General features: G+C 40.8%; 1 protein-coding gene across 8 annotated transcripts in view; it reads right to left on the bottom strand.

Moving 5' to 3' along the window:
* EHBP1 (EH domain binding protein 1) overlaps positions 1–21,520 on the bottom strand; it is a 206,559-nt gene that overhangs the window by 30,259 nt on the left and 154,780 nt on the right. For 2 of the 8 annotated variants that reach the window (XM_030946204.1, XM_030946197.1), the window contains 5 exons: positions 14,995–15,111; positions 12,077–12,204; positions 9,282–9,420; positions 9,025–9,131; positions 6,255–6,378 (listed from right to left, as the gene is read on the bottom strand). In XM_030946204.1, coding sequence (XP_030802064.1) covers positions 6,255–6,378; positions 9,025–9,131; positions 9,282–9,420; positions 12,077–12,204; positions 14,995–15,111 — 615 coding nt within the window. Of the gene's footprint in view, positions 1–6,254; positions 6,379–9,024; positions 9,132–9,281; positions 9,424–12,076; positions 12,205–14,994; positions 15,112–21,520 lie in introns of all 8 variants that reach the window. The other 6 variants (XM_030946198.1, XM_030946196.1, XM_030946203.1 and 3 more) reach the window with 4 other exon arrangements.

Genomic DNA, 21,520 nt, shown 5'->3' on the forward strand with positions numbered 1-21,520 from the left:
TAACTGTGTAATTAGTCCTACTGACAAGGAAGCTTATGCACTGAAAAAGGAGGGGTGAAATAGTGGCTGGGAGATGGTAATCCTGCCCCATTTTGAGTACATGCAGTGTTGAAATTGGGTGCACATTGAAGAAAAATAAACAAGACCCCTAATTCAGAAGATAAACATGTAAAAGACTCAAGCTACAATAATTGCCACGAAAAAGGCAGAATTTGTCAAGATGCACCCTTAAGGACTAGCTACACTTAGAGGAACCACCAATACACCAAGGTGTATTATACCACAGCAATGGTGAGTCTCAGCAGATGTTAACTCTCATTTTTCAGATCTCATTAAGAAGACCATATGCTTCTGGGCAGGGTCAGCACAGATAGACTGCAAGATCCCAGTGGCTGGATTGTCATCATAGAGCAATAGCACAGACCCAAAATAACTTCAGTTCTGGCATTAGAGTTGCACTAGGTCCAGCAGCGGCATGGAAATAGCAATCAAGGTGAATGATGGGCCAGTGGAGAATGCAAATGATTAAGAGAAAACCCCTTTACTGTTTAACATTCACCCTGCAAACAGTAACTATGAGATACCTGTCAATACATAGAGCTTATCTGTCTGTGCAAGATTTCACGATACTGCGTTAAGCTAACGTGGCTAATGAACGAAAACAAACTTGACAAAAATAAACCCACGAGGACAGTTTAAAACAATAGATTAAACCACCTGCATTATTTCCTGTGCAATTAAATTCCAGAATTAGTATAAAGTAGGAAAAATACCAAAATGGTGATAGCATCGCTTATCTGGTTCTCTAGTGAATCACATTTGCAGCCACCCCCACCACATGCTGCGCATTAACTCTTCGCACCGTGGGTATGTACAACTCTGAAATATAAAATTAGTTGCTTTTGAAGGACACTGAGCTCCCTCTGGTGAAGGCATAACAAGTTTATTAAGTAAGCACCACCTCTGGAAGTATAATCCCCTCTGGCTTCTTCCATGGAGTTTATTGGTTCAGTTTTCCTAACCATGAGCATCATTAGGGCAATGCAGTAATTAAGAGTTGTTAGAAAGTGAATTCTCAAACTGCAGATTAGAAAATTAAACTATTTCCTGATTACATATTAATGGAGCACAACAATAGCAGTTGCCATAAGCTTGGAAGGCAACCAAGGGATAAATCTGTGTACTTAATTACCATAAACAATGGCTGCATAGAAATGAAGTTTTATGCACATTCCCTTCTGTAATATGTCTGATATCAGTACACACTTGACAATTCTTGTTCAATTATCTCTATTATTTAATGCGCTGTGAACGGCTCTGTGTAAATAAAATTAACCACCCCAATTACTTTGAATTCATCTAGGGACAACGTAATAAAAAATGTGAAGAATTCTGTATGCCTATTAATCTAAAACATTACAGAAGCTTTCACCAGATTTTCTTGTCTATATTTATTTTGTCTACATTTATTTTAGTGCACTGCTAATTCAATTACATTTACCATCAGTGGTCAATCAGCAGCAGCAGAGGGTGTTTTTTAATTTTCATTAATCCTTGTACAGTACCACAAACATACTCATCCATTAGTAAGGTACAGGATCTCACATTGAAAACACAAATATGCTTCTACTTGAATTTGGGAGCCTGAAGTTAATCAGAAAAACAATTAAAAACACTTCATACCCTGTGGCCAGATAACAAAATATCTGATAGCTACAATTTTTTTTCAAATACTTGTTTATGCAATTACTGAAGAAACAGTGACTGAAAAAGAGATAAATTTCAGATAAGAGATTTGTAAACCAGGATGCTTTGACTTTTATTTTAACTGTGCTATGTGATAATTCTGCATTTTAATTGGCATTTGGATATCAAGATGATGGACACCTTAAAATGCAATGATGGAAGAATTTGCAGTGGAGGAAGACAATGCCAGAAGCAGAGACAAAACTATTTTACCCATAGCAGGTTAGGCACAACACGGGTAAATACAATCCCAAGGAAAGCAAGACAATCCTACCTCTGTCATCATTTAGCTTCAAGCCATTATAACAGAGGAAGAAGAAAAATCAATAATATTAGATCATGATACTTTGATACTCAATCATTCAACTCACTCCTCTTACCTGAATGTCTGGGCTGCCTTCTCTCTAAAGACTTGCATCCAGCAAGTTTTTGTGGTGTTGTCCTTCATAGGGTGGATGTTGCAAAATCCCTCCGATAAACTCTTACCTATATCCCAAGAGCAACAGCAAAGGTGCCATGAAGTTATTCCAGGGAGCTCAGGGCACTGAAGCACTGATTCCCCTCACAGCTTTGCAACGGAGCAGTAACCACACTGTGCTGGAACAAGGTGAGGTTACATTTTCATTATAAGTGCAAAGACTGAGGACTGAGGTTATGCCACCACTGACATAAATTACTGTATATTAATAAAAGTGTGACTACTCAGATTCAAATGGAAATCAGCAACCAAGAATTTTAATAACTTTTATTTTTTCACACATCTTAGGAAAGTGTTTCTAGTCAAATCATGAGCAGCTGGCACCGGAAATGCAAAGGTTCAGCCAGTTCCAAACTCTGCGCCTAGCTGACGAACTTTGAAAGTATCAGCTCCCTTCTGGCCAAGGGCCAGAAACTTGTCTTCCCCAGCCAAAAAAGCTCCCTAGCAGAGCAGGAAAATGGCAATCCATGTGCAGACAAGGACCTGGGCTGTCTTCCTACAGCCCCACTTCCATTAGATGCCCTTCCCTCACGGAGGGCAGCAGCTCCAAAGGCAGAGGTGGAATGGATACTCTGCAATCCAGGCTGCATCCTGGGGAATGGACTGGAGGCAGCTGTCTCAAGGACTCCTCTCTCCTTGTTTATGCCAGAAAGGGAGTGGGGCATTGGGAACCTCCAGGTTCCACTTCTCCCAGCCATCCACAGCCACTGCATCCCTATCACAGTCAGGGTGGCATTTTCAACGTTTTATTTGCAATCCTAAGTGCTAGAAACTTTCTCTAAAATGTGAAATATCTAACAATGCTACGAGCTGGGATCTAACCAAGAACATGCATTCTTTATACTTGCAGTTGCTTCTCTTTTGGTGAAACCATAGGACTTCCACATTTATCAAAGCCTGTAGTGCCCAAGCATTAGTCACTATACCTTTCTGGTCTTATCACTAGCCCATAGTAAGGAAATTCCCACCAAGACAGGTGGAATACTAAAACAAATGTTTCGATTCACAGGAAGAGGATACCATAATCTTTTCCTGTGAAACGAATGTATGATTTGAAATGAATGATACAGAATAATGTTCAAGCTGCTGGCTGAAAAAATCCCTCCTGGCTAAGCAACAAAAAGGACACTTGAACTCCTAAGGATGAAGAGCTGCCAGGTGGCAAAGAGTCTCCCCAGTGGAAAAAACACCCCCAGTTCTGTGCTGGAGAAGGATGAGAAGCAAGTGACAGTGCTTTCTTCCTAGTAAGTCTTACTAAAGAACTAGGCCAAGCACAGTGGACAAGGAAAATATGGTCCAATCCCCAGCAGACACAACAGGGTTGAGCATACCATGCTCTACCTTCTTGAATTTAATTTCAAGGCAAATGACCGAGTCATGATGGCAGTCTCTCAGTTGTTTAATTTATCTTGCATGGTCTTGGCATACATAGAAACGATGCTGAAAATCCCAGTACCAAATGTTCTCCCACACTGATGGGGACTATGACCCTGCAAACAGTTTTTAGGATCATTCAGTGTAAGCCCTTCCTGACACAAATGTACAAACATGGTACCCTGCTTCAACTGCTGAGAAATAAGGTCAGCAGAGACCTTTACTTGCCTGAGCTTCTCCAGTATTACAACCCCAAGCACTACAAAATTAAGAAAGAGATGTGATTTAAAAAGAGCGTTAATTATTAAACCAATTCATTTGTGGTTCTTGTCCTTCATGTTTAGTTTTCAGGATCTTTTCACTACAAGTGAAAATGCCCAAGTCTCTTCCTTGTTCCTAAAGCCTGCATTTTCAGAAAACTCAAACATCAAAAGACTTTTCAGAACAATTCTGAGAGCTGGCAGCATTTCATATTTCTCATCTTTCTGGTGTGTACAAAACCCCGAGATCATCATCAACAGCCCTTCCTGGCTTTTCTAGCTACCATGCTGTGGTTACTTTCTTCCTTCAGACTTGGCTTTACAGACCATTTGGTGGCCCGTGCAGGCAGGCAGGTCATATGGTGTTGACTCATCATTTTTATTTCCAGATCTCTCTCTCAGTCAGACACTGAGGTGAAGATGCCCAGACTCTGACAGAAGATGCTGGGATGAGGACATGGGCATGAGCTCCTGATTTGTCTGCTTGAGGAATCACTTCCCATTGAGAGGTATGGAAGACAACCAAGTGCTATCCTGACAAAGAGAGCCACTAATGAGATGAGATGCAGCAGATCCTCTGAAGGCTCTCTGGTAAGATGGGAACCACAGTTAGAGAAGTTTGAGAATCCCTGCTTTCAAAGCTATAAAGTTAACTATAGGTTAAAAACTCCAGTTTTCACATATTTTCTCCTAAATCGCATTTTTTTAGCTGAGAACATAAACAGGATGCTTATAATTGACTTGTCAAATCAATTGCTTTCAATTAAATCCTGAATGCTCAGAAAATGTTAAAAGTAAAAGTAAATATTTTATTACGGCTGCACCACTTGTCCCCTTCTCCCCAGTCCAAGAAGTGATGGATATTTATCAGTATTCTCATTACAAACCTCTAAACTACATTCTTACTCTCCAGCTGTGTGCTGGACTCCTATTTTATGCAGGACACTTATAAAAAAAAATAACCTCACCATGGATCTGATAGGAAGAATAAAGCAACTTCTGTCGTACTTCAAAATACAAGAAATTTGAATCAGCAAGAAATCACTTTTAAAATGGATGAAATGACATAAATAAAATAATAATGTGCATATTAGAGTTTTTAAAATCCCCAGGTGCTATGCTGATGACACCATATGTATCTATAGGCAGTATTTGGAGTACGTATAAGACTTGTGAAATATTGTATTGGCTCTTTTGTGCAGAACATACATTTCACAAATACAAAAAAGTACACAAAAGTGCAGGACAACACACACATTTTTTCTAGCTAAATAACTAAAGATCAAGATGCAATGCATTTGAAAAAGTGCTTCAAAAGACCATAATAGATAAAAGTCCTACTAAACAAGCATCACTCAGCATGGAAATAGTTTCTGATTTACATGTTTTTGTAAAATTAGTTTAAAAAATCAAAAAACTTCAGCACGTGAGAAAGTAAATATGTTGAAAAAAACACCCTAATATTTGGATACAAGTGGCAGGCTCATTTCAAAGTATTGAACTTTAACTGAAGTCAATTCATCTGTTTTACAAAACACAACACTGGATTCAAATTTACTTTAAAACCTATTATTTCAGTTAAAGATGGGCTTCAAGCTTATGACATCAAATAAAGTCAATTTACCCACAAATTAATCTGGACCAACTAACTTTTTTTCCCCTGGACAGGAAGAACATTTTTTGGATCCACAACACTATTTATTTTTGAAACACCAAAGCACCTTTTGTTTACAATTGATATGGTTTAACCTCTCCATCTCTGATGACCACCAGCACTTAATACCCATCTAAAGCTCATCGTTGAAGCCACAACCATTATGCTTTTAACAAAAAATTGCCCATATGTTTTAATCCTTTCAATGGCACCTACAACACCAAGTATTACAGACTTTTAAAACCTATCCTCCTGAAAATAAACAAGTAAAATAATTGCGGAGCATCAGTAACCAGATAGTATTCTTAAATTTCAGTGATCTAGTCAATGGAGCCTTCCTCCATGTATTGTGCTGTTTCATGCAGTACATGGCTTTAGCTGGCCAAATTTTTTTTTCCCACTGAATCAGTAGAACAGTGAAGATCTTACTTTTTTTTTTTTTTTTTTTTTTTTTTTTAAGCAGTGGCATATCAATGAGGCACAGATGTGTATTCCAACTCTGCATGGATGAGCACACTGTTCAATAGTGCTGGCTCACACGGTATCAGGGCAAGTTATCACTTCCCATGAAGGCACTCTTATCACCAGGGCCCAGAGAGGTGGCTGCAAATCGCAGCCTTTTTATTTTCAAGGCAGTTTTGCTGAACATTCAGGCTTCAAAGATTCACACTTCCAAAACTCTATAAGAGTTTGTGAACGCTCAATTTGCCAAAACTGTTTACAGTGTAATTGGGCACCGTACCTGTGTCCATGAGATAGCGAAGGCGCTTCTCCACCAGCGCGGCACGGGTGTCAATTTGCTTTTGCTCATTCTCTAGTGCTGCCAATTCTCCTACAACATACTGACTGGTGTCTTTGAACCCTTTCTGTTAAAGAGAACAAACAAGAAGAAAAAACATCACTTGTAAGTTGCATTTTTCCTTTCCACAAACACTTAGTAAGGCACTTACCTAAACAACCAAATATCATGCTCACTACCAAAAAGCTAACACATTTCATAAACTTTACAATTTTGCCAAATGTCCTTATTTGTTTATTAAAATACCCTGGTTTTTTTCCTCAGGGAACATTTGATTTTGCAGTTTTTTACCAGCTGGCAGTTATTTTGAAATTCCTTTAATTATTTCTAAGTGCTTAACAGCTGCTGTAAAAAAGTGCCATGAAAAGAAAAGTAATACAAATAAAGTACTATTTAATGTGCCATTTCTACTCCATTCAGGTCTGATTCAGTTTTAAAACATTAACTTTCAGGGCTAGAAAAACTAGCACAAGAGTGTCCAATGACAAGTAAAAAGTGGGCTTTTAAGATTAAAACCAAACCCCGAACAAGATCCCCGGCTTGTTTAGCTCCTCTGAGCCAACTGTAGCACTGAGGGCCCCCAGCCTGGGCCATCCTGCTCCTCTGGGTTTCCCTGACTGAAGGAACTGGCCTGCCCACAGGGTGATCTGTAAAAACACCACTAATTAACTCCAGCTCTCATCCTGGAAAGTGGTGACAAGGCCCTGGGCAGGCACTCAGGTGCACAGGGACCAACAGAGCTGTCCTGCCTCTGCACCATTCACACCTGGCCAGGAGGCAGCCCAGGGATGCCACGTGGATAAACCCTACTGAACCTTACCAAGAAAGCTGTGGGAACACTCTAACAAGCCAAGTCTGCCTCTTGTACCCTGTAACTCCTCAGCATTGCCCTGCACATGACCACACAGAGCTCCAAGCGTTTGCCTGTCTCATAGGAGCCCAAGCAAAGGCATTCAGTACCTCCAACTTATTCTCATGTGGCTCAACAACTTTCACACAGTGTTGTGGCTGTACACAATGCTAAAATGTAATTCCTGAAGCATGTTTTTGCATAAGTTAAGATAAACATGTTACTCTTTCCAACTAACCTTCCATGAACTTTTTTCCTCCTACACCTGACCCAGAGCCTGGGCTTTAAATAGGTAAAAAACAACCCTGACAAAATTATTTCATGTTTCATCTACACCCTGTAAAGGAAGAAACAAAAATCACTGTCATTTGTGAACAGAAAAATACACAGGCTTTTTCCATTTTGAGACTTATTTCCCTACTAGAGGCTAACTTGTTGCTGCATAAGGGTCTCAGATACTTTCACTGAACACTTTCAGTTGTTTTTCTGTAAATGTGTCTGAAATAATCAATTCAGCTTCATATGCAGGCAGAAGGCATAATAAACACATCAGCATATTATTTCAAATAAAGACATGTTCAAAGTGAAAGTTAACAGCATGCATGAGCTCCCAGGACCAGCAATGAGCACAGAACTTTGAAATTTCAGATATCCAAATTTAAGGACATTAATCTGGTCCCTCTCTTCCTACACAATAGCCAACAGTAGCATCTTTAATGGAAAACCTTTTTCTACCTGTTGTATAGCCAGAAAAACAGCAACAACAAAACCAAAACTCCCTGAGAGCAGACCCTGAAGAAAGAAAAAAATTCATTCCGGGTAGTTGAAGTGATGTGCAATATATTGCCTTTCATCAACTATAATTAATTGAAAATAGTATGAAAACTTCCCTAATGTCAGCATGTATAATTGTTAACAATTGCTATTAGAAGATGAAAAGAAATGCTGTGTCAGGCTGTAATATCCCAAGAGTTCATGTGTATCATCTGCATATATAATGTGAACTCACTGTGCCAGACCTTTTCAGCTCTGCAAAAGTACTACTGGGCTAAAAATAACTCCGGCTCGTAAAAAGTTCGATGTTTTGGTGTAGATATGACAGCAGTACAAAATTGCTACTCAGCTCCAGATTGCCTCAGCAAAAATGACAAATGTGTTCAGATAAACTGTGGAGACCAACAAACAACCACCCTCAAAGGCTGTGTTGTGCTTTCAGACAAAAAAAATTCAGGTTAAAACTTGGTTCTTCCTGCTTCTGTCCCGCAGCTGTCCATCAAAACCAGCTTTCTCCCTGCGGTCTATCAAATATTTCCCTCACAAATCAATTTTACACATGATCAGCCCATACCCCTACTGAGCTGAACCTCCCCGTTAATTAAGTGAAGAAATTACCATATATATTATATTAATGCAAACATCATTCAGCTAGTAATTCACGGCTGATCTGGATAATGGAAAGGTTGAACACCCATTAACCCAAGCCAACAAAATGGGTTGGCTGAGAAATTCTAGCAGGTCTCATGTGACTCTTCCCTCTAACTGCAGCTCTGCGGTATCTGCTATTGTAATAATTAAAATCCTCCCGGTAGATCAATACTGGAATCTCTTTATGGGAAGTGCCCTGATGGAAATGTCTCAAGGAAGCTGGGGCTGTGGAACTCTGAAAAATTCATTTTTTTTATCTGACAATTATCACCACACTGCAGACTAATTCAACAGTGCACCCCTCTCACTCTGCTTTGAATGCACTGGAGATTGACATCTAAAAAACCCTAACATCTCATTTTAACAAATAAAGGCACTATTTCCACATACAGTTTGGAATTATCAGCAATCATGAAACCAGACAAAAAATTAATATACATTAAGCACTTCATCTTCTGATGGCTTCCTCTGAGTCTCAGCTATCGCAGCCTTCTCCTCATTTCCTCTCTTTGTATCTTCCTGTATTGATCTCTGCCTTTTCATCTCTTGAAAAAAGGGAAAAGACATGTAAAATTATTATAAAGCTTGATATTTATGTATTGAAATGTGGACTTACATTATCGGGTTTTCATATATTTATTGTTAAATATTATTAAATCATAAGATGGGAAAACAGGTTTTATATTTTCTCCTACCTGGTCTGCTCTCCACGTATTGACTGAAAGACTGGAGCTGAGTTTTCCTGACGGTCGAGTCCTTGCTGAACACAACGGGATTTCTAAACCGTTCTGCTGCTTTTTGTGATCGCTCAGCACGATGTTCCTCTGTTCCATTCTGCTGGGAAAAAACCAGACACACAACAGTTTCTTTTGTTTACACGCGGGAAGACATTAATTTGAAAGGTATGTTTTTGTGAGGGGACAGGACACAGCTTTTACAAAGTGGATTTCACAACTCAGGCTGTGGTTTATATTGGATGGAAGTCTCAGCTGCAGGGAAAAAAGTAGAAGAGTGATTAACTTTTCCTTCTCCTTTTTTTTTTTTTTTTTTCAATATGTGGTGGCAACGACTGGCTTTTTGCTCTGTGGGCACCCTCCTGCAGAACTCTCTACTTCTTTACCAAGCAGACCTCTTCATTGTGACCGGCATTTGCCAGCGATGCCCATTTTAAACAAAAACTCGCTCCTCTGCACCTTTGCTGTGCCAAGACCTGCGTGTGCTGCTGCCAAGTCGCAGCGTCTCTGCCCCTGAACACGATCTGTATCATTTTAAAGCGTGTTGCCTTTAGCCTCTCTCCCTGCCCAGTACAGAAATCTGTTGTTTTCTGTAGTGCCATAGACTTGTATGACAAGAAGAACTAGTTTCTAATTTTATGCCCATTGAGATAAACCACTAATGCTGGATGAAGTCTAAAAGGTAGGATTATAATGCTACCCCACTGAACTGCATTTCATCAGCTATAACTTTCCAAAGCCAGATTTGTAAGTAAGCCCTTTACAGCTAAGGAAACTACAATTATCTTTTCCAGGGCTTCCTATGTTAATACTGGTAACAAATTCAAATGATTCTATCAACACAAAATATCCCAGAAGACTGAACCACTGTGGTGTGTGGAAGCTGCAGATACCGAGGTGCTGTGTACCAAACAAATATTTCATTTTATACCTAATCTTTTATTATTTTTATTAAGTGTTTTGAAAGTAAATAGGGAAAGGCTAAGATGCATGACTAATAGCTAAGCCTGCTGAATGCTGAAACTGGTTATCAAAAGCTACCAAGACTTTGCCCTTCCTCTGCATTGAGACAATCGGTAATGAGGGAGTTCTCCAACGGCCTATTCTCTCGCCTCAAGGAGGCCGGGGATACACAATCCCCAAGGGAAGGTAACAGTTTATCCTTTTCCACAAACACAGAATGCCTCATTTAGAAACCTGTAAACTGCATTTTATTAAAAAATAAATCCACCTCAATGCCAAGAGCTCCATGAGAACAGATGGACACCATATATTCCTTATAACGCCGCCTTTCAACTCTTCCTTAGAAAAGACGCATGCAGAGATAAACTGTTAAGTTGCACCTTTTTGTGGGAGAACCTTAAAAAAAATCAACCTCATTCACAAATGCTTTTTATAGAGAAATACAATTTTTTGTCAGGTTAGATGATACCAAATTACCCTAAGAGGCAGCCTGTGTGTCATTGCACAGAATTAAGGCTTAAACAAGTAATGCTTATACCTCTGGATGACTTTTTAGCAGCACTAGTCAGGTGGTTGTAAGATTTTGGTTAAATAAAAGATGGCTTCTTGTTATTAGTATAATAACCATCTGACAGCCTAAACTAGAGTCTTTACCAAAATAAACAAACATGGCTAATTTTTTAGGCCTGGCAACATGCTAAAATATCAGTGTGATTAGCTAGTAAATCCCATTTTAAGAAACCTTTTTATGACTAGGGACTTCTGCCACTTTACAAATGTATTCCTCTAAGCCCACTAATTCAGTTAGCCTTTTCAATCCATTGTATTATTCTTGGGCCAGCTTCATTTTGCATTAAATCCACTGCAGAAAGCTAAATTGAACGCAAAAATCAGACTTGATCCAGGCTTCCTTTTGTTCAAAGATAGAGACCGAAAGTCCTCTGCTGCTGCCACACACTTTCATCACCAATTTATAGGAACCGACAGTGTAAGGGAAAAGCAATGAAAGTCATTGTTTTGGGACTTCAAAGCATCTCTGTATCTGGGGAAGGAAATCCTTTCAGTCAGCAGTGCTCTCCCCACAGACTGCAGGTGGGTGAAAAGTTATACCCAACTGGAAGTGCCCCAGAGCCATAGGGATATTAATGACATTCAGGGACTATTTTTAAAAAATAGAATAGCGAGAACAAAAGGGGTCTAATTAAGAAAATGAAATGGAAAATTGATTGGTGGGCACTTTATGCTGAAGTGGTGAACATTAAGAATAGGCAAAGTGCCCATATACACCACATACTCGTGTCCGTTTTTCTCAGAAGCACTCATCAAGCACCCAAAGTATGGAAGCCTTTAAAGTGTACCACAGCTTAATTTTAATGTAGGAAAAACAGAGGACCACGACTGGGAGGGAAACAAATCTCTGAGAGTCCAACCCCACTTCCATTCAGGTCAGGTAGTCCAGCTGCTGATTGCACCAGCAGCAGGATGGAGCCCGTGCTGCATTTCTGATATCAGTAACAACCTGAGCAGGAGAATTGAGAGAGCTTCTTATAGCTGTTAATGTTCTGCCAATGACAAGGATCAAGATTAAGGAAAAAAAAATAAAAAAAAAGAAAACGTGTTGATCAATCAACAGGAAAAAACCCAGTGCATTGCAAACCTAACTGCATTGCCATGAAGATTTTCTGTGTTTCTGACTCTGAAAGATTCAGTAAGAAATATTTTCCTCCTCACAAAATACAAACCCTTGATCATAACACACAGGTACCAAAACAAAAGCATTAAGCAAAACTTACCTTAATGTCTTGCTCTGAGCTATCTGTTACAGTTTTCTGAGCAGCACTGGAGAGTGAATTTGCCACCTGTGGCTGAGCTTCTAGGAGCTTCTTCAGCTTCAAATCCACCAACTTACTGTTTTGTTCTGCTAAATATGCAAATACCACATACAACAGAGTGAGATGCATTTCAATGCAGACTCGCTACAACAATGTAGGAATTTAAAAGGTAGATTTAATTCACTTTGCTATCATTTTGAACTTAAAAATAATAGAAGGAATTGTTTTTGTGATTGGGATTGGTGCAGATTTGTGTAACATACATAGATTTTTTCCTTGGGAAACATACATGACTCTTAGCTGAACAAGTAAACATGCTTGCAGACAGCAGATGAAAAACACAGAAAGTAGATAATGTTTAAAGTTACTCCCAATGGGTACATACCTATACTTTGGTATAAAAACATGCTTAAAAAGCCATTTATTTAAAGATGAAAATTTATCATATAATTTACATACTGATAACTCCTCGAGTTTATGAACTACTAGTTCATCCTTCTCGGCACAGCTTCTCCTAAAATTTCAGTATCAAAAAAGACCACTTTATAGTAATAATTTACTATGATTCATAGAATATGTTGAAACTAGGAATCATAAAATGCTTCAGAACTGCATCAAAGGGACAGACTCGAAGTCTGCTGAAGCCCTCAAATTTTTTAATCAATTTTAGCAACCTGGATCAGAGCCCAAATAAACAGCATTTGAGAACTTTACCTCCCACTAATACTCATTCTGTATGTCAATGTTGACTGTGTGAATTTGTAACCCACCTACACGTGGAGTTACCTACACACACATGCACACATAAGGAGGAGGAAGGTGCTAATAGCAAGCTGCAGCACAGACTGTGGAGCTGCCCCTGGGCAGGGGAGCAGAGGAACACTGGCACAGAAGCCCCCAGACACACACTCTACATGCAGCCCCATGGGAGGAATCACCCTTGCATGGAGCCAGCAGAGCATCACCTGCACATGGGATGCACTTACACCTGGGCCTTGGGTCACAGGCAGAGGAAAGAGCAGGTCTGTGTTTTCCCACAGGCACAACCTGAGTTTTTCACTGCAGGGTGGTGACTTCTAGCTGGTGTGGAAAGTGGAGCCATGACTGTTTAGCCCCACAGCTCCTTCCAAGGTTTGGAGCACTCCAATGCATATTAGCCAAAACATTTTTGGCATGTGGGCAGTCAAATGCTGCCTGTCTCCAGCAGCAGTGGGCTGGGTTGGATTATGAAAAAGGATAGTTTCCCTTTCCTCTGGCACACCCAGTCAGGGTGTCCTTAACTGAGGCTCACATGTAAGTACATGCACGTTCTTGTGGGTTTATACATAAACATCATGTAATAACCATGATATAAGAGGTTCACAACACGTAGAAACACTGACAAATACAGACAGAAGCAGTACTTAAAACCAAGAAGGAGTAAAAACAAGTTTCCTCTTCTTGAGAGAGATAAGAGGGGCTAAGATTCAGCAGGGGACTAATTAAGACGGTCCATAATGATCCCAAATCTGAGATGTCACTTAACAGTTGTACTTTTAGGTGTTTCCAGGAGATTAAGCCTACACTTGGTATGACTGGCAGATTTAAACCAAAATCCATGTAGTCTAATTTCTACCACAGCACTAGACTGCTTTCTGTTTTATTGCCCATCTTCTTTCTTACTTGTCTGTACCCCTGGCTACTGTGCAGACTGAACTGCAGAATCATGTCCCAGGTCTTTTCCAGGATGTCTCCCCATGGTGGACATAGAGAACTGGGCAGTGGGTTTGTATCCCTGAAAAGGTACATCTCAGAAAAAAAGGCCCACAGAAATAAATGTTGGTAGGTCACTGGGCAATAGGACAGGACTATTCAATTATTCAGCTTCTCTTCCTTCTAAAATTACCCACTTTTTATTGGAAAATTATTTGACAGGATTCTGATTTAAGTAAACTAAATTCAAGTGCTGGAAACACTAAATATATTTTCTTATGTGTCTGGAAATCCTCAAGCAGAAAAAAATAAAGGACATTACTCAAATCCTTTGCATGCAAGCAAGACTACAAAGTGCTATGTACACACCATTGTTGGTTTAATTTACAAAGAAAAAACACTAAATAATGTTCTGATTTAACATATTATGAACTACACATTTGGGTCTAGCTGGCATGGGCAGAATCAAGCCAGAGGATGCTGAAGATATTCTCTTTTGTACTGCCTGTTTCAAGACACAGTCCTGTACTGGCCAGGTTACTCCAGGTCTGAGCTAACAGTAGGATTGCAATGTATTCAGCACCACATTTAACACCTAAATTCCAGCTGGGCTTTTTTTTGAAAGGGGGGAGTAACACTCCTGTGACTTCATGTGTTTATAAAACCCTTGTTATTTGAACACTGTTAAGTAAATAGGACTGCTTCTGCTCATATTTATACCTCCATGCCCCTCACTGGGGCAACAACGTGTAAACACATGAACTGGTCCTTGGAAGGCACCAGAGAGACACCAAGTCTATATGAACACAGAAAGACACATTTGCTCCTCTTCCCTGAGCAGATGGGCCATGATGGCAGTGCAGAGTGGCAGCTGTAGTCACCCACACAATTGCTCATCCCTCTGCCCACGTGGCATAACCCAGAGCACCTGAGGCAGGGTGCTCTCAGGTGGCTCTGCCTTACCCATGTGGCTAAGGGCCCCCTTCCCCATCAAAAGAGCAAGAGAGACATTTAAGTCTGACATTGTTCAAAATAATGATTTCGTTGATTTTAAACATTAGGGTTTAAGAGACCTGAAAAGGCACATGGGAATAAAGCTGACAGAGAGACAAGCAGCACATCAGTATTTATATGATGATGGAGTGTTAGTCATGCAAAATACACAAAATAGCCATTATTTAAATTACCCGTTGAATCAAGGTCATTTTCTAGGTTAGTAAGTTCATCTCCACCTCCAGTAACAGAGCATTCAGGAGCCTCCTCATTAGTATCTATCTCAATATTATCATCATCCTCATCCTCATCTGTAGGAACACACAGCATTAAGGTTAGTATTTCCATATGTACATGCAACACATCACTCAAAAAAAAAAAATGAATGCTTTAGGGAACAAGCTGAGTTATGATTAAAATGCAAATAATTAAATAAGTCCGGAAGAAGACTCCAGTCTGTCCACTTCTGGATGTATCTTTAAACTGAAGCAATTCATTAAACATATGGGGGTCTCTGCTGGAAACTCCTGCTCCAATAAAGGCAGAGCCTGGCCTCAGCGGTGGCTGTTCCCTGTGCCAAACCTCTGGTAACTTGAGTCAAAATGTTTTCCCCCAGGCTCCCAGTTCTCCATATTGCAGAATGGGTGCCAAAGCCGCCATGTTCAGGTTCAGATGGGTCTGGGCAGCAGAAGGACCTTCAGTTCCTGTATCCTCAGAAAGGCTCCAGGTACTGAGTTCCCAGCTTGGTGAGACTTGCTACTCCTCACCTTGTACAGTACATCCCACAGCAGTGATCACTGTACCTTGCCTAGGTTTTAAAGTCTCCTCCTGTACTAGGAGGAATGCTACCACCTGGAACATCATGCTCAGTAAGCAACTATGTCAGGTACAGTGAGAGCACACTCATGAATTGCTGCTTTCCCAAAACCACAGGATGGGTCAGGCTGGAAGGGACCACTGTGGGTCATCTGCTCCAACCTCTCTGCTCAAGCAGGGCCATCCCAGAGCACAAGGCACAGGATGGTGTCCAGATGGTTCTTGGCTATCCCCAGTGAGGGAGACTCCACAGCCTCTGGGCAATCTGTCCCAGTGCTCAGGCACTGCACAGGGAAGTTCTTCCTCATGTTCAGGTGGAACTTCCTGAGCCTCAGCTCCTGCCCCTTTGTCCCACTGCCTCTGGACAGAGCCTGGTCCATGCTCTGGCCCCTCCCTGCAGGCACTGACAGACATGGATGAGGTTCCTCTCAGTGTCTCTTCTCCAGGCTGAGCAGCCCCAGCTCCCCCAGCCTCTCCTCAGAACTGAGGTGCTCCAGTCCCTTCATCATCTCTGTCCCCCTCTGCCAGACCCTCTCCGGGAGCTCCAGGTCTCTCTTGTCCTGAGGATGCCAGAACTGGACCCAGCACTCCAGACTGGCCTCCCCAGGGCTGAGCAGAGGGGCAGGATCACCTCCCTGCCCTGATGGCAATGCAGTTCCTGATGCAGCCCAGGGTCCCCTTGGCCTTCTTGTCCCCAGGGCAGGGCTGGCCCAGGGACAGCTCCTTGTCCAGCAGCAGCCCCAGGTCCTTCTGTGCAGAGCTGCTGCCCAGCAGGTCACCCCAGCCTGTGCTGGTGCCTGGGGCTGTTCCTGCCCAGGTGCAGGACCCTGCACTTGCCCCTGTGGAATTCCAGGAGGTTCTTCCCTGCCCATCTCTCCAGGCTGTCCAGGTCCCTCTGAAGGGCTCAGAGCCCTCTGGGGTATCAGCCACTGCTCCCAGCTTCCTGGCACCAGTGAACTTGCTGAGCAGGCATGTGCCCCTTCATCCAAGTGATTGATGAATAAGTTAAAAGTGCTTTACTGCACTACTTTTCATTAGCATTGTTTGTAAGCTACACACATTTTAAATAAAATAATAATTGTAATTATATTTTTATGGAATCTTTCTACCAAGTTTCTCAGAGCAGCTTATGAATATAACTCATAAATGAGCCCCATAATGTTTTATGAAGTTGGCGATTATTATAATTACAGTTATGATGATGATGTAGGTAAATTATGGCACAGAAAGAGTAAGTAACCTGAAGAAGACCAAATAGCAAGTTCTGAATTGTGAAGCAGATCCCAGAAAAAATCCTGACTCACATTTTCAATACAAATATATAATGAAATTCAAGTCCATAAAAGCTAGATTAGTACTTTCAAAGTAAGTAGATACATTATATTTACTCACTTTTAGATCTCATATCAAATGGTATCTACACTTGTTCAGACTTCCACTAACATTTTTTTCCTATGTACACATGCATGTGTGTAAAAATGATAAAAAGGAGGAGGCTAAAGTATGTCTGAAGAAACAAGACAGTAACTAAAGGAACTTTAAAATATCAAGACAGGACAAAAAAATACAAACTATAAATATAGGACATGGGTATATTCAAACATCATATAAACAAAAAGGATCCTAAATATTGTACCATGATGCCATAATTCTGAATCCCAGAGGTTTGGACCAGGATTGGTGCTGATCACTCATGGCTTGGAAACACACTCAACCTCATTCCCAGCCCTGAAGCTTGCACTTTAGGCCCACACTGCTGTCATGAAGGTCATACAACTGCATCTTTATCCCTTTATCTCCACAGCACCTATAATTCCCATTTTATGAGCCTGTTGATTTTTTTATGTCTACTACTTTTTCCAAACCAGCTGCTCCCTCAATTGCCCTGTAACTAATCAACATCTTTCACAGACCTCTGCTGATATAGGGTAAGGCTCTTGTTGGCACAGACAGGAGAAAAAAGTTCCCACTCCAGTGTCCCACTTATCCACCATGTGTGTGATGGAGCAGCAGCCTGTGAAGCAGGACCCCTGTGCTTCAGCTGAGCACCATGACTTCCCTGGGCTCCCCTCCATGTGTTCTCCTTGGGCTCTAAAAGGCTCAGCTTTCTTCCAAGCTGCCCCAGATTGAGCCAGAGGGATGGAGAAGAACATCTCCTTGCAGCCAATCCAAGATCTGCGACCAGACCTGTGACCTGACAGACTGTGCTTCAGGTGTGAAACACTCCCAACTCTCTGAGACACCCCCTCTGTTTCCACTTAAACTCATACAGGTGATCCTGGGATCTGGACTCCTGCTGTTTCAGGAAGTGCAGAGATAAGTGAACAAAGTAGAACGGCACAGCATGATCTTCATGAAGTGGAATAAAGGACAAAAAGTAAAGGGATAAAAAGCAAACTGAAGAGAAAACAGAGAATGGTAAAACAACAACAGCAGCAATTTTGGTGGTTTTGATGGTTTTGAATTTCCTTCAAAGCTGCTCTACTGTTTCTGATGAGGAGCTGGACTTTGCACACCATTATAAATCCTTCATGATGATGTTGGAGAAATTCAGTAGCACTCAGGCCAAGGTACTCTCAGATACATCCTGGAGTGAACAGGGGCACAATGAAAGCATGACTGGGCTACTGTGGAAGAGGCAGAAGGGAAGAAAGAGAGACACTCTCATGGGAAACCAAATCCACCTGGGCCTAGAAGCAGGCAATGACTTTTGGAATCACCCAAAGGAGCCAGCTCACAAGGTCAGCTCACAGCTACCAGTCACCCCACTGCATGCTATATGTGTCAAAACAATCTAAACAAGATGACAGGGTTTAAGACTCCTGCATACTAAGGGAATGCTTATATTAGATTATTTTATTTTCTTTAATTTAATATAGCAAGATGAGATCAGAGGCACTGCCTTTGACACCACCACTTTAGGAAACAAAAGAGATGGCAATGTGGAAGACACCAGTTTCTGGTACCAGAAACTGGTTGGCAGACTTTGAATATGATTATCAGGACATTTACACTTTATTTAAAAAAAAATCAATTAAGAGCAGTAATTTGAAGTAATTTCAGAATTTTTCAACTATCTTTAAAAATCTAGATTCCTTGATTTAAATTACTCTGGGGCTTTTTTCCAGTTCAACGTTCTTCCAGTATATTAAAAGGGAAATGTGTTTAGGCAGCATGTTACAACAAGATTTTGCAATTATAAATGATAAAAGGAACAACATGATGAAGACGTAGCAGATATCTTTGATGAAAAGAACAAATTGCTAGTGTGAAAAACTTAAAGCACTTGGTCTAGAACCAGGGCAGATATTTAGAAAACGACTGAAGGACTGAAGTACTGCTTCCTTGGAAAGTATGTAAATTTGAATCCCAGAAAAACAGTAAAGCTTTACTATGTCATGAAGGAATGAACAAAATAAAAGATAAAGGATTGAGTCAACAACTTAAAAGCACTGACCATCTCCTGCACAGCATGGATTGCAGTCTGGACTGGAGAGAGGGAAATAAGTATTTTTTGGAACCATGTGGAAAGGCCAGAATATTGGTGGAAAAGGACCCAGAGGCATTTTATAGCTCTTATGTCTTACTACTCAGATTAAGGTCAGGCCTAATTTGTGGTTACACTGACATTCTCTTGACTTGGTTTAAGCTTGTCCACATGTGAAGGATTTGCAGCTGACTGCACCAATTTCTAGATTAAATGAAAAATGAATAATTTTCATAGTGAAGCAAAAGCACTGATGGGGGCTGGATCACGTTACTGGGAGAAGCTGCACAAACAGCACTTGCTCTTCAGGGAAGATATCTCCAGCCTTCAGCAGTGTCTCTGGGAAATCCCTCAGGCTTGTGGATGTTGAGATAATTCGTTTATTTACTTCCAGGTACAGAGTTCTCTTTAAGGCTACAGGATGTGACAGGAGCCTGTGCACAGTAATAAAGGCAGCAAAGGCAGGGAATGGAAGAAATGCAGAGTTGAAATACTGGTTCTGTGTACAAGAAATCTGATGTCAGGACAAGAAATTACAGCAGTAACTGTCGACAGATAGAAACACTGCCTGCTAAAAATATTAAGGACCTAACACTCATTCCATGAGCTGGAGACTAAGCATGATGAGTAAGGCTGTGCCACCACATACACTCCCTGAAGACCACTGCCTCAGAAGTGAAATCTTGAACATGCCCTGTCCTCACCACCCCCGGGTCCGAGCCACTTCCTCACACCGACGCCAGCTCAAATAAAGGATGGAGATGTGCCAGAGAGTAAAGAAAACACACCACCCAAATCCCAGAAGAGCAGACGGGTGTTCCACTGCTCAGGGACAATTCCTAGATAATATGTCAATTCTGTTGTCCCAGTGCTGCTAGGAAAAGGGGGGATATTTGGATCTCTATCTCGATACTGTCCCTGGATCCATCTCAAGGCATCCGCTTATCGGCCCGAAGCTAATAGGACATCTAATAAATTTGAAGCTGCCATACCAAACCCTCTGGCAGTTGGCAGGAAGAAGTATTTTCTGTCTCACATGCCAAATAACCTATGAAAAAGACTGGATTTCATAGTTAGGGATGCTGCTTATCCAGGAAAGTTTCAACTTGCCATAGTCATTTGAGTTTCTCAGACCTTGGTTAAATAAAGCCTTTTAACAAAGAATATTGCACCAGCGCCAAAGCGTGAAATTCTTAATGAGCATATAGAAACAATGGAAGAGATCACGCTTTTACCTACAGTTGTAAGGAAGAAGTCAGTCTTTAAAGACTCCAGAATCCCAGAGCTGAAATGTCACTTTTTTCCCTGAAATAATTGAATTGAGAGTAAAATTATTTGGTACATTCCCTTTTTGTAAATCAAAAAGTAATTGCAATCAATGCAGAAGAAAAGATTAATGATGTATAATGGACAAGAGAGCTCAGAAAACACAAGATAATAAGCTTGTCTTGAGTATTGTGTAGGGAATACAGGACTCTACACATTAAAAATATGAATGCAGTTAGGGGAAACATTCAAAGTCCAGTAGTAATAAGGAGACTGTCTATTAAATCCTAATTTTTGGTGGAAATTGAAAAACCAAATAAGACTAAACCCAGAAGTAATTCCAATTAATTTGGTCTGTAAAGTGTTGGTGCCATTTCACAGAACTACTAGACTTTAGAAAAATTAATTTCTTTAGGGGAGAATTGGTGTAGCACCTGAAAATACCTGTGGTGTGGAAGAATTATGTGGAAGATGTGCCAAAAGGAAAACTCTTTGAGAAGGACGAAGCAGAAGAAAATGCTATAAAATGCACACTGACATGAAAAGAGCAAAGAGAGATAAAACAAGACAGGGAATGAAAACTTTAGGTCCAAGAGAAGTTCAAAAAGATTGGCCAAACTATTGCATGAAAAAAAAAAAAATCCAAGTAGGAATTAAAAATCAATGCAAAAGTAGAAAGCTGAATAAAAACCAATAGGTAGAGTGGTGATTGCTTTATAAATGAGTTGTCATCAACATTGATTCTGTCCGCTCTTTTAGTAACAGTAAACTCTCTGGGTGCATATGCAATCTCCCCCTACAAATACAGTTTTCTTCAGTATATATGCACAGCTACCTCTCTGACTGCTTACAAATTGCATGAAGGGCAGGAAGAGAAATGGCAAAATACAGAGGAAAATATGAAGAGGACAACCACATCCCAGAAAGCAGCACACTGGGATATTTAGCAACTCTACAACTGAGTCACTGCAACAAAACAGAGTCACTGTTATCCAGCTGAGCACCCAGGATAGAACCAAAGACCTTACTTTGAGAGAAGGTGTGGCAGGAACAGCTATGCACAGGCATGATGACACAGGGAGAAGGAAGTAATGAAATAATGTAGGATGGGGAATCATGAACTGTGAAGAGGGATGAGGAACACCCCGGCC

This window comes from Camarhynchus parvulus, chromosome 3, assembly GCF_901933205.1.
Source record: "Camarhynchus parvulus chromosome 3, STF_HiC, whole genome shotgun sequence".
In the NCBI taxonomy this organism is placed as follows: domain Eukaryota; kingdom Metazoa; phylum Chordata; class Aves; order Passeriformes; family Thraupidae; genus Camarhynchus; species Camarhynchus parvulus.